Source organism: Aulonocara stuartgranti (genome assembly GCF_965226115.1).
Source record: "Aulonocara stuartgranti genome assembly, chromosome: 12".
Classification (NCBI taxonomy): Eukaryota; Metazoa; Chordata; class Actinopteri; order Cichliformes; family Cichlidae; genus Aulonocara; species Aulonocara stuartgranti.
The window spans coordinates 4868117-4881681 of NC_138948.1; the positions used below are offsets into that span (position 1 = coordinate 4868117).

The following is a 13565-nucleotide window of genomic DNA, read 5'->3' on the forward strand; positions in this document are numbered from 1 at the left end:
GTGTGCGAGCACGAGCGGAAACGGCGTTTGTTGTTCTTCCCTCTGTTTCCGAGACGTTCAGGGTCTAAACGGGCTCAACAGCCGCGTCTGCATGTCGCTGCCAATTCCCGCAATAACCCGTCTTCTACCGCCCCCGAATGAAGGTAATGTCAGGTCTCACTTTGTTTCTGTGCTGCTGCCACCTTCTCCGTGCTCTCCCGGGTTTAATTTAGCACTTAAATCCGCTCGTATTCGTGCCAAGTGCTCTCCCCCGCAGTCCGCCTCGGTGGCTGCCCGGGCGGCTCGCGCCTCACAGCCGCTAGCCAAACAAATCCAGCGGCGTGCTCGGAGAGCGCTGCAGGTTTAGCCGTGTTTGGGCTTAGTGTTGGAGCTGTTTGAGTATGCGGAGCTGTGGAATATCTTGGCGTGTGCACAGCCAGAGGGCGTGTTTACCTCGCTGTCAGGTGTGACAGCTGGAGGGCTGAACTCCTCCTGAACGGGCCCGACCGTGTCACTTCTGACATTATGGCTATGTTTGGATACTCAGCTGTTGGAGCAGTTGCAATCGCTGTATTAAAAAAAAATGAAATAAAATAAATAAGAACTCCTCACTCCCTGAAAGGTGTTTTTTGACATACTGTTTTGGTTGTGTGCGATAACATCTGGAGCCTAAACTATTGAAATCCCCTCCAGCTTGTGATAGAGTGACGGCTCTCTGCTGGAGCTGCAGATTCGTGCCTGTCTCCATGTGCTTGTGATATGAATCGATGCCAGCAAGCTTTATATCTGTCACTGCTCACTTGTGACCTGGTATTAGTGTGTAAACAGGTTATGTAAGTCCTTCTCCAAACTTATTCCCCTCTGCCAACCCTCACGGCAGCTGCTGCATAATAGCCCTGCGCCTTCGCCTTTTCGGCTTTGCATACTTTTCATGTTGACATACACGCTGCTCAAAAGTTATCAAGTGTTGTGCATGCATAGCTTTGCTGACTGCAGCGGAGTTTAAATAACATGCACGCTCCTGCTTCAAGCAGCGGTCAGCCAAGGTTATTAAAGCAAACTGAAACTAAACTAAGTGTGCAAAAACATTTTAGTTAACCGACACAAAAACAGAAACTGGATGAAAGTAGAATAAAACAGGGTTTATCTACACTTTTGTTTCATTTAGGCAGGGTTTTGCATTGTAATGTGGTCATATAAAATCAGCCAAAGGTCCCATCTGACCCCCTCAGAATCAGCTGCTTTTAATTGCATAGTATATTTAATGAAGCTATACAAAATGTTACCTTCACAATTTGAACATCTTACCAAGTGACAGCCCCTGGAAATTCAGGGGTGGATGGAAATTTGGCTTTATTTACTCACCAGAACTTACTAAGTGCAGGAGATACCCCGCAGGCAGATTTATTTTACACCTTTTACACCTGTCAGAGTGTCACAGTCTAAAGCCAAATTTTGTGTTATTACAACATATTTGCTTCTATAAATTTGAACATCGGGTTATGTGTTATGTCATAGTTTAATTCTGCAGTGCATAATTAAACTATGCATCACCGTAGTGATGCATAACTGCATCAGTTTCGTGTCAGTGACATAGAGGAACAGAAAAAAGGCACCCTGGATATTTGAACTTTGAAGTTTTCTGCTAATTCATTGGAGAAAACCTAAAAAAAAAAGTGCGTTTTGTTTCAACTCTGAAGGGTCATGCCACCATGTGGGACGGGAGGCTATACTGGAAAATTATTTTGGCACAGAAGTAACCGCGGTTAGGGAAGCACCTGGTTTAGAAAATGTAAAAAGGAGACCTGTCTTATGCTTTAACCAGCCACTTATGGTAATATTTGTTTCTCCTCGCGTGAACTAAAACTGCCAGAGTCTGTAGGGAAGGGAGTTTATTGTTTGTGAGCACAGAAGCCAGATAAAGAATTTAACTCTGCAAGCAGTTTCTGTAGTGTTGTTGTGTCCGAGAAGAACCTGCAGGAGTTGTTGTTTAATTCAGTGCGAGTATTTAACTGAACTTTGAGCCATTTTAATCAAACTTTGAGATGATTCCAAAACGGAAATCTCTGTGAATCTTTTTTTTTTTTTTAAAGCCAAGTGGTCCATGGATACATGTGATGACATATATTAAAAACATGGGTATTTCGTAGCTTTGAAATTTAAAGAAATAAAATCTGGCATGTAAGTAAAATGAGCCAGAAACATTTGTAGGCTTCAGCTTTTAAAATGCGATGCCTTTTCCTCACGTGTATGATACTAAACTGTGGTTTGGACTGTTGTTCAAACTAAACAAGAGCCAAATGTAACATAATGGACATTTTTCTCTTTTTGTTTCTGGGATCAAGAGAAAATAAAGGGCAAAATTTCAGCCTTTATTTGTTGGAGACAGCAGGAGACCAGTGATTCAATAAATGCCTTCACAGACCTCCTTCTTTAAACTTGCCTTAAGTACTGTGTTGTGTTTTCTCTTGATTGGCATCTTGATTTGAGGCTGCAAGGTAAACCCTGGAGTAAATGTCTGATTGTTGCTCTAAATAACCGACTGCTGTCGTCCTGTTTGGTCAAAAGGGTGGAAAGCGCTTTCAGTCAGCTGCTAAAAGATCAGAAATTTGATGCTTTTATCACAAAAATGTCTCCAGCTGAGTTTAAAACCTACTGGGAGAGTTACTTCAGAGTATCAGCTCTTTGTGTCGCTGCCAGTTCTCCTCCAGGTGCACCCTCTGGTTTTGTGGTTTGGCATCGTGTTGGTCCAGACACTGTGGTATGCTACGGGTGGGAAATCATCTCTAGCAGCGACGTGCCGGTAAAAGCTTTCTGAGGCTGCTGATGGTAAACGGTTGACTGCTGCGGGTGGGGTGAATGAGAGGGAAAATATTTTGCAGAGTATTTAAGAAAAAGGTTTTAATAAACGTATAAACTGCTGTATGTGAGAAGAAGTGTGGATCTGTTTGTTTCCAGAGAACGCAGTTCCATTGCAAACAGGCGACGTTTTCCTTTAAAAGTTTTTAATCATTTGGTTTTTTAAAATATATTATTTTATCTGTTAGTCTTTCTCTATATATAGATATATCGTATAGAGTTTCTTTTATTAATGCGTACTTTTGAACTTTTGACCATAGTGGTGATGACAGCAGAGCTGACTGGTACAAGCATGTGTTTATATCACAGTGGTAGTTTCTTTTTTATTTATTATGGTGGTATCATCATCATATTTTTGCAAAATGGGCATTAATTTAAATTTACATTGGTTCATTTTGTGAGGTGCAGATATCTAATATAAAATAACTTAAATCTAAATGTTAATTTTTTTTACATTGATGTATTATTTTTTAATTACTTTATTTAAAAATACAGTTCTTATAATTGCTAAATATTATACTAATACGATATTTTGCAATTGTATAGAAGTAGAATTATTGTTAATCTTATAATTGTTTTCTTTATTTTAATTATTATCATGTTTTTATTTATCCATTTAAAACATTTTAATACTATTAAATATATTTATTAATGTAAATGCAGTTCTAATGTTTTGATTATAAATATATTCTGTTTTTTTTTTTTATATCTTTTTTTTTTTAATAATCATTATTAGTGGCAATTTTATCATCGTGTTATTGTAACTGGAGGTGGTTTTTCTTGAGTCCTTTTTAGTATTTATAAAATAATTTCTTTGAATTTGTTTTCTAAAATCAAATAATATTATTATTGTTATTCGTCGGTAGCGTTGTCCTGCTCTTTGTAGTGCAGAACGTTAAAGCACATCTCTGCCGTGTTCTTGCTGTGTCTTTCAGATTAACAGGTATGCCAAAGGAAAAATATGATCCTCCAGATCCCCGCAGATGTTACACCATCATGCCAGCCGACGAGGCGGCAAGTGGGAAGAAGTCTCACTGGTCCGAGCTCGAGATATCTGGTCAGTCTCACTCACTCCCTCTGGGCCCGCTTCCATTAAAAATAAAATGAGGCCTTGAAGCTCAGATCTAAAACTATTCCTAAAGGAAGGAAGCATTGAAAATGTTGGAAACATTTTAAATCTCAGCTCATGACAGAGCCAAAATACTGTGTTTTAATCCGCGAGAGTTAACTTTTCTCATCTCATCCACATTGTGCTTTTGTTCTTATGTTCGACTTGATGTCTGTGTTTGGATGCAGGGCGGGTGAGGAGCCTGAGCAGCTCATTGTGGACACTCACCCACCTCACGGCGCTGCACATCAATGACAATAACCTGACCCGCATCCCGCCAGACATCGCCAAGCTGCCCAACCTGGTCTACCTGAACCTGTCGTCCAATAAACTCCGCAGTCTGCCCGCCGAACTGGGCAACATGGTCTCTCTCAGGTAGGCTGTCTGCTGGTATTTCTAACTTCACTTAAGGAGACGTGCGTATTTAGCCTTGAAAACGAAGAATTCTTCAGAGTCACTGAAGGGATGGCACGTAGAGCCATCTCAAAGCAATGAAGAGAAGCGATCATGATAAACACAATGTTTAAAAACACAGGGAACATTATGAAGAGAGGGAGTGATAAAAGCATCTCGCAAACAAAAACAAAGCTGTCAAGCAGAGACTGAAGATGTGACAACAAAAGAATGTGTGGTGGACGACGCTTTGATGCCAGTAGAAATACATCAATGATGAGGAATCACCAAACTGTTAGAAAAAACACTGTTTTTGTCTCCTTTCTTGCAGGGAATTGCTTTTAAACAATAATCTTTTACGAGTTCTGCCTTACGAACTTGGAAGGCTTTTCCAGTTACAAACCCTCGGGCTAAAAGGTGAGTTTTGTTTTTCATTATTACGATTTTGGAGCAACAAAAATGAATGTCTGAAGCCCTTTTTCCATTAGTCCCTACTCAGATCGGCTCCACACATCTCTAGACGGTACCACTTAGCCTGTATTCGATTTCCATTCAATTCGAGTACCACCTAATGTTTGTGGGGTCGTTATAGCAACGCAGCCAAACATCCCATGACATCATTTGCATGCGACACGAGCGCTACAACAAAAGCGAGCGTCAAGACTCTTTGGGGGTTTTTTGTAGCCATGTTGCTCGTTGCTGGGTTTCAATAATGTCTGTTTTGGTTTTCACGATGGAGACGCTCTCATGAGTCGTAGAGTGACGCCACTGACTACCCAATCGGTGGCATGCGATCTCTTGACGTCGCATTTTGGATTACCTGGGATCTCTTGGAACCCCAGTTGAGTAGGTGCTAAAAGGTACCAGGTACCATCACCTAATGAAAAACCGCGTCGTGCGACCTGACTCACCCGAGTAGGTACTAATGGAAAAGCGATATAAGAGTACTGAATCACTGCTGCTTACCAAAAAAACCTGAGAATTTCTCCCGTAATGGTAGCTGTTGAATAGAGTGCGCAGACAGTTTTTTTTCCTTCGTATAAACGTTTTTGGCTTCTCTCAAAGAGTTTCAATGAGAGCTAAAAGTGTTGTTCATTTACTCAAGCACATTTAATGGTCACAAATAGCCATCAAACGCATAGACTCCAATAAGCTGACACAGATTAATTGCTTTTACTGTGTATTTATATATTTAGTCCCTCCCCCCAAAGGCCAATTGTAAGGTAGGAAGAAAGAACAAAACAAAAAGCAAAAAAAACAAACCCAAAACTGATTCATTTGATCGAAGACCACTTCAGCAACAACAACTCACGACAGGTATGGCAGGGAGTTCAGCACTTAACCAACTACAAACCTTGCAATACCACGTTGACTGAGGGTAACGCGGCGCTTGCGGAGGAGCTGAACCACGTCTTTGCACATTTTGAGGTGAAGGGACCAGAGGCGGCAGCAGCAAAAGCATCGGACAGCAGCAGCAGCCCAAGCCTCATGGTGCAGGAATATGAGGTGAGGCGCACACGGAGGGCAGTGAACCCCAGGAAGGCCGCCGGATCAGATGGGGTAACCGCAAGGGTCCTAAAAGAGTGTGCAGACCAGCTGGCTGGGGTCTTCACCAAGATCTTCAACACTTCACTGTCCCAGTCCTGCATCCCGCCGTGCCTAAAGTCGGCCACAATTGCCCCACTGCCAAAGCGTACTAACATTAGCAGCCTCAACGACTACCGACCAGTTGCTCTAACACCTGTTATAATGAAGTGCTTCGAGAAACTGGTCCGACGTCACATCATGTCCTGCTTGCCACCCACACTCGACCCGCTCCAGTTCGCATACAGAGCTAATAGATCAACTGAAGATGCCATTGCTACAACGCTCCACACCACCATCTCTCACCTGGAAGTGCAGGGCCGTTACACCAGACTGCTCTTTGTTGACTTTAGCTCTGCTTTCAATACGATACTCCCGGACAGACTAATAGTTAAACTGCTGGAAATCGGACTTCCTTCCACCACCTGCCGCTGGATCAGAGACTTCATCTCAGGGGGAGATGAGACGGCATACAGAGCTGAAGTTCAGAGGCTGTCAGATTGGTGTGTAGATAACAACCTGGACCTCAATACCACCAAGACACAAGAACTGGTAGTTGACTTCAGAAGGAGGAAGTCTGAGCTGCAGCCTGTCAGCATCAACGGGGAGTGTGTGGAAAGGGTCTCCAGTTTCAAGTTTCTGGGTGTGCACATAGACACAGACCTCCAATGGAGCTCTAACACCTCTGCGGTCTTAAAGAAGGCCCAACAGCGTCTCCACTTTCTGAGAATCCTCAGAAAAATAGACCTGAAGAAGGAGCTGCTGACAGTCTTCTACCGCTGCTCCATTGAAAGTGTGCTGACATATTGCATCGGTGTGTGGTTCTCCAGCTGCACCACAGCACACAGAAAGGCACTCCAGAGGGTCATCAATATGGCCCAAAAAATCATTGGACATCCTCTTCCCTCCCTGAAGGACCTGTACAGCACTCGCTGTCTCAAGAGGGCACGCAGCATCCTACGGGACTGCACACACCCAGGACACCGGGTGTTTAAGCTGCTGCCGTCTGGCAGGAGGTTCAGGCTGCTGAGGTCCCGAACAAATAGACTCAAGGACAGCTTTTACAACAGGGCAACAGCCCTGATCAATGTAAATAGCTGACCTGACTGGCTACCGCCCTGGACTTTTTTGGGGGGGAGGTAACAACGATAAAAACAGTAACAATAATAATATTTATATTTATAACAAGATGCAATAATAACAGTGTGCAATTCAAATACACTTATTCTTCTTTTTTATTACTAAGTTAATATACTGTGTTGCGTTGTCATGTGTCGTGTCGTGTTGTGTTATATGTAGTGCCGACGTAGGACAGTTTTCCAATTTCATTGTACTACTGTACTATGTATGACTGTGCAATGACAATAACGAGTTATCTTATCTTATCGTATTTGCAGGAAATCCTTTGTCCCAAGACATCCTCAATTTGTACCAGGAGCCAGATGGAACCAGAAAGCTTTTGAACTACATGCTCGACAATCTAGCAGGTAAACGGCTCTGCAACGCATGACCTCACCCCTCATCTGTTTATCAGAACTCATGCATATTTTATCAAACAGTTTTTTGTAGACCTCAGCGCTGCAGGTATATCATAGCAGGTAAACCACTGTGTCTGTCACGCACAAATGAGCGCTAATCCCGGCCTGTTTTTCCAGTGCACCCAGAGCAGCTCCCCCAAAGACCTTGGATCACTCTGAAAGAGCGAGACCAAATGATCCCCACCGGTAAGTTTCCTTCATATAGTAACGTGGCACTGGGAGTGAGTCGTTTATGAGCTGATGGCTTCTTATGCTCTTTAGGTTATCCGTAAAGCCCAGCATTACCCAGCATGCCGTGTTATAGTACTATTATGTACGTCTGAAAATCTGGATAAGCCACTGTGGGTATTTTCTATAATCACTCTTATGGCTGCAGTAAAAATTGATATCATGCATAAAATAAAAACTTGCATACTGTCCAGCAGCATTTTTATAGCATTAAATAGCACCTTTACAGCCTGGGATGAAAAACAGATGTACCTGGAGAAGATTTCTTTTTTTTAATAACTTCCCCATTTGGATTCTGGTAAGGCTTAACGTTAGCTTTATGGCTGTGTTGATTGACAGAAAAAGCTTCAACTGAAACTGGCTCATAAATTTGAAACTGAGATAAACATTCAGATTTCTTAAAGTTAGCATTAGCAAAGTCCATTGATGATCCGTTCTGAGCTATTTGTAGAGCTGTTTCTTATATTTTGTAAACTTTCTAATATGTTGTGTTATTTAATTTAGTTCAGTCTGTTACTGTTATTGTCTTGGAGCAACTGTAACCACATGATTTCCTTAGGGATTAATAAAGTATTCTGACTCTGAGTTTGGGGAATAATTATTCAGGCTGTTCGTGGTAAACTACATTCATAACTGTCAGATGTGTCGTGTGTCTTTTCTCAGATGATTCAGTAATTTAGCAAACTTTACTTCTGTCTCCCTGTAGCTGTGTTCACGGTTATGTGCTACAACGTGCTGTGCGACAAGTATGCCACGCGACAGCTGTATGGTTACTGTCCATCCTGGGCCTTAAACTGGGAGTACAGGAAGAAGGGAATCATGGAGGAAATCACCAGCGGTGATGCTGACATCATCAGCCTACAGGTAAAGCTAGACCACCTTGTAAGATACTTTAAATCTTCCTCACTAACTGTTTTGCGGCATATTACTAGTATTTGTGGTGGAGCCATAGTGTACCTTACACAAAGAGATTTTTTAATAATTTGGATATCTTTCCACTCAGATGGTTATCTGGTTACATCAGTATTGGGGTTGTCTATGTGTATATCCAGACACAGTGCTGTGGATTGAGGTGAACTAGGCTACATCTTCCCAGCACCTCTTAGCCTCATGCACTAGGGCAGGGATCGGACTGCTCTCCAGTGCACAAGGCATTGGACCCATTTTTGCAGTTAAAGAAATGCTTTCGAAATCTGAACAAAAACAATAAAGATGAACTAAAACGAGCCTGCTTTTGTCTGGCTGTGTTTTTTCTAACATTTTTAATTGGCGCCATTGCCTTCTGTAGCCATCTGTCCGTCCCCTGAGGTGATTCCCCCACAATCGTGTCAACAAAGGTTGTTATTATTCTTCGGACTATTCTCCGCTCTAATCATTAGACTGTGTGCAGAGCTGCTGTAAACTGCTTGGATCAATCCACAGTATCCAGCGTTCACCTGTCAGCACAACCGAGCCATTGTGTATTGAAGATAAAGAGGTAGATGTTACTGATTAATCCTGCCCATACAAAGCTGGCTTTATTTTCCACTGAGTGGAAACTTCCCTGAGAAGTGCTGTATATTACCAACTAGTCCATCTGTGTAACAGCTAACCTGCAGGACATGCAGAAGAGAAACAAAACACTATTTATCATCAGACCCTGACAAAGCTGCATATTAATAAAATGATACAGTGACTGTGCCACATGCATACCGATAATTTCTAGATTTTGGCAGCCGTTTCAATCTTGTATGGATCTGAGAGACGTGAGGAACAGGATGGAGCTAAAACTCATGCACTGCACACAGAGCTCTGAGCCATCCACCTGCACCATTTAATCATTATGATGCACTCCCCTTTCATTCATCAAACATGGCAAATTTTGCCTTCTTAAATCATGTTTCTGTGATTTAATTATCCTTTCAAAGTTTTTTCCTCCGACAAAGCCACAGCAAAAATACCAGCGTTCATCTCTTTAGTAAATCATGACGGCTTTGACTGCTCATTTTGACTTCACTGGCGTTTTTGAGTGAAGTACACTTACAGTCATGAGTGAAAATCAAGGAATCAGAATGTTCATCCTTAGTTTTTAACCCCACAACCGTGAAAAGTTGATGGGGTGTCGTCATCACCGGGCAGGTTGCGTGGACACCCCAAAGTTGTGAATGTGATAATTCAGAGCTTGTATCTACTCGGAGACTGAGGGGCCACACTGGTAGCCACAAGTAATCGTATTTACTTAGATCTTAAAAGCACTGATGTGTATCTTTAAATAGTACAAGAACCCTGGTTATGACTTTGAGCCCTTCCTTATCCAGTTTACAAGGTTTCCTCAGTGGTGTTCACTTCACCTGTCAGTGTTTTAATGTTGTGTGCGTTCCCTGTATATCTCATCTGCTCCTTTACGTGACTTTTCTTACCTTGTGTGTTTTTTGCAGGAGGTGGAGACGGAGCAGTACTACATGTTGTTTCTGGAAACACTAAAGGAGCGCGGCTATGACGGCTACTTCTGTCCAAAATCTCGTGCCAAACTGGTTTCAGAACAGGAGAGGAAACATGTGGACGGCTGTGCCGTGTTCTTCAAGACTGAGAAGTGGGTTTAAGAGCTTTATTTTATACACGTTACTAGGGATGGGTATCGTTTAGGTTTTATCCGATACCAGTACCAAACCGGTACTTTTGAAACGGTGCTGGTGCTTAAACGGTGCTCGAACCGGTGCTTAAAGAATGAAGAACACAAAATTGGTCCAAAAACCTCTCATGTTCAGCTGTTTTTTTTTTTTTTTTTTGTAAAACGATAACAATGTTAGCCTTTTCTGCAGCTATAGAGGATTTATGGCATCACTCTTGGCTGGAAGCAGTGCTTAAACAATGGAAAAAACACAAACTTTGTCCAAAAACCTCTCATGTTTAGCTGTTTTCCACTTTTTCTTTGGTCATTTTAGCCTTTTTGGCCAGGGTGAAGGGAGTATCTGCCATCAAACAAGAAGACAGCCGCATGTAACTACGACCTAGTTCACCTCACATGCATTAATGTAATAACGTGGTTAGCCTACTCAACGTAAATTACACACGAACAACATTAAGCTACTCGCGCAGAGAAGAACGGCTGCTGCTGCATCATCATCCGTCATCATTTCTGCTACACTGGCAGGGCTAGGGGCCAGGACTCTGCTCTTCGGGTTTTTGGGGGATGTTGCTAACTCCGGGTCCGATAACAGGCACCACACCCGCAGTAGATGTGCTCGGTGTGAGGTCTCGCAGCAAGCTATCAAATACGGCGCGCTACGCATCACCAGGTGTTTCATCAGATTCGAGGAGTTACCTCCTTTGCACAGTATCACATTAAAGCACTTGTTGCAGGCTGCTGAGTTTGCCTCTTTTGCTGTGAAGTACAGCCAGACTTTTGACCGCTTCCTCTTGGAGTTTTTAATCTGTAGCTCTGCTCTAAAAGAACGTACGTACCTGGACCCGCCTACTATCCTCGGAAACGTAAAATGATTGGCTAGAATCTAAAGTGTATCACAGCTCAGGAAAAAATAAAGCACCGAAATGTGCGCTGCTTTTCGGTCTGGTTACTACCGTTTATGTCAGGATACCGGTACCCATCCCTACACGTTATAAAACATGCCTTTATGTTGGCCGTGATGATTTGAAACTGTGTGAACACATTTGATGAAAAGTTTTTCTACATAAAGAAAAAAATTTCCTCTTATTAAAATCTGAGCTCAAGTTGTTTTTTGGGGTTTTGTTTTTGTTTTGTTTTTTCCAGTTTCAGCTATAAAATGTATTTTATTATTATAATTATATTATTACTATAAATATGTCATTTTTGGGTAATCTTTGCCATAGATGGAGCTCAGCTCGCTGTGTTTTATGATGTATGATTTTTCATGTGATCTATTTAGAAATGGTCACAAACAACAGGGAGACTGCATCACAGACTCATCGCAGCCTGTTTGCATTTACTTTCCTTTGTAGTCGCCCAGCCTGGTTCTCTCTGAGCCAGGAAAAATGAAGGACGAGGAGCAGATTTAAAGGAGGAAAAACTTTTCATATGGAACTAGTGCATTTTCAAAGCCCTCATGGACATTTCTGCTGCTTGTTTGATTCTCTCACAGGTTCACTTTGATCCAGAAACACACTGTGGAGTTCAATCAGGTAGCCATGGCTAACTCTGAGGGTTCAGAGGTCATGCTGAACAGAGTGATGACCAAAGACAACATCGGGGTGGCCGTGCTGCTCGAGGTCAATAAGGACATGTTCTCCGGGGGTAAGAAAGGACTTTCATTTTGTAATTTAGCAGTTTAGGTAATTCCAAGTTGTTTTCTCCTGACCCAAAAATGCCTTCAGCTCTGTTATATTATCAAATTATCTATGACAACATAACCATGCATGTGAAACTGACTCGCCTGCCTCTGTAACTTGGAAATTTAGAAGGTTATAAAACCAGCGTTATTACTTACATGTGATATATGCACACAGCTCAGTAGTTACAGAGCAAGATTTTTTTTTTTTTAAATCTGATGGGTTTTCAGCTTGAAAATTGTGATCTACAATTATTTTTGCCCAAAATATTAAACAGTAAAACTGCAGTAATGTATTTTCCCACAAGGTGTCACAATTGGGTTTTAATCAGAGGCTTCAGGGTGCTTTACAAAGAGAGTTAAGAAGTTACAACGAAGGCTGGAAATGGAAAGAGAGAAAGAAAAGATGTAATGTTTAAAAGACAAGTAAACCGAACAGAATATACGCTGTTAAAAAATTAATTAAGGTACACTCGATTATCACAGTGTAACACAAAGCGAGTTAAACTTCAGGGATCCCAGTCGAGCTGCGCATCGGGCCTCCACGCCACTCTCATGGAGTCTGTTCCTGACAGTTTGTCAGAAACTTGCCCGCTGGAGGTCACCGTGTAGGGCGCTGGCAGTGCTCCTCCCGTATCTACCTGCACACAGATACAGGTCCTGCTGTTGGGTCCGGGCCGTCGTACGGAAAATGCGTTTTAGTGTAGTTGTGTCCACGGAGATTGTGTGTTTGAAGGTGTTTTGCCTCACTGTGGCTGATGATGCTCACATAATATCAGTGTTTTAAAGCTTATATGTATTTAATTAGTTAGTTAACTTACTAAGGTTTGCAGCGAGAGACAGGCACAGGCCATTTGCACTCCCAGCGAGCTACAGTAAAACTTCTGTTTGTGGTCGTTCCCTGTCTGGTTTACTGATGCTCACTATATCGCACTCTTCCTTTTTAAATATTTTACTCTGTCAGCGCTTTTAAGTTTCTGAAGTTGCCTCATAGTTCTGTGGTTTACTGCATCTGAAATAAGACCACGATGAGGATTTGTTCAGGGGACTTTTACATCCTATTTATTTTATTTTTAGTTTTGTTTTTTTTCATGTGTCAGTGAAAGTGATGTACTATTTTGCTTACATAGCGTCTGTTTTTTTCCCCAGTATAATTTTGTGGAACTATAAATGTCTGTACAGTAAAAGTGTGTAGAATTGTGTAATTCATATATTTTAAAGTCTTATTCTCAAAATAAGTGAAGAAAAAAACCACAACTCAGATTTAGAATCATTGTCAGTTGATTTCTTTCCTCATGTACTTTTTATATGCATCTTTCACGGCTTTATTCATAGAACTTTTTGTTCGTAAAAGCATAAATAAAATTCGTTGATCATATGTGAAAACTATATGTGGAAATTAAAAGTTGTTTTTGTGTCGGGCTGTAAAATGCTGATTTCTGCTTTTAAGTTTCTGTTAAGTTGCTGCTTATTCAAGCGGCCACAACAGGAGCTGCAGCTTCTCGGCTTGTCTGCCGTTGTTTCTGGAAGTTGCTGCTTGTGGAAAAAGTTTCCTTTCAGGGCTTCTTTATGAAGACTTTTAGGATGTCA

General features: G+C 41.8%; 1 protein-coding gene across 1 annotated transcript in view; it reads left to right on the forward strand.

Moving 5' to 3' along the window:
- cnot6l (CCR4-NOT transcription complex, subunit 6-like) overlaps positions 1 to 13565 on the forward strand; it is a 26247-nt gene continuing 12682 nt past the window's right edge. Inside the window, exons 1-9 of the mRNA XM_082554248.1 lie at positions 1 to 143; positions 3774 to 3895; positions 4135 to 4321; positions 4671 to 4756; positions 7321 to 7410; positions 7579 to 7647; positions 8396 to 8553; positions 10107 to 10261; positions 11790 to 11941. Of these exons, the coding sequence (XP_082410374.1) occupies positions 3784 to 3895; positions 4135 to 4321; positions 4671 to 4756; positions 7321 to 7410; positions 7579 to 7647; positions 8396 to 8553; positions 10107 to 10261; positions 11790 to 11941 (1009 nt within the window). The 5' untranslated portion in view covers positions 1 to 143; positions 3774 to 3783. The remainder of the gene's footprint in view (positions 144 to 3773; positions 3896 to 4134; positions 4322 to 4670; positions 4757 to 7320; positions 7411 to 7578; positions 7648 to 8395; positions 8554 to 10106; positions 10262 to 11789; positions 11942 to 13565) is intronic.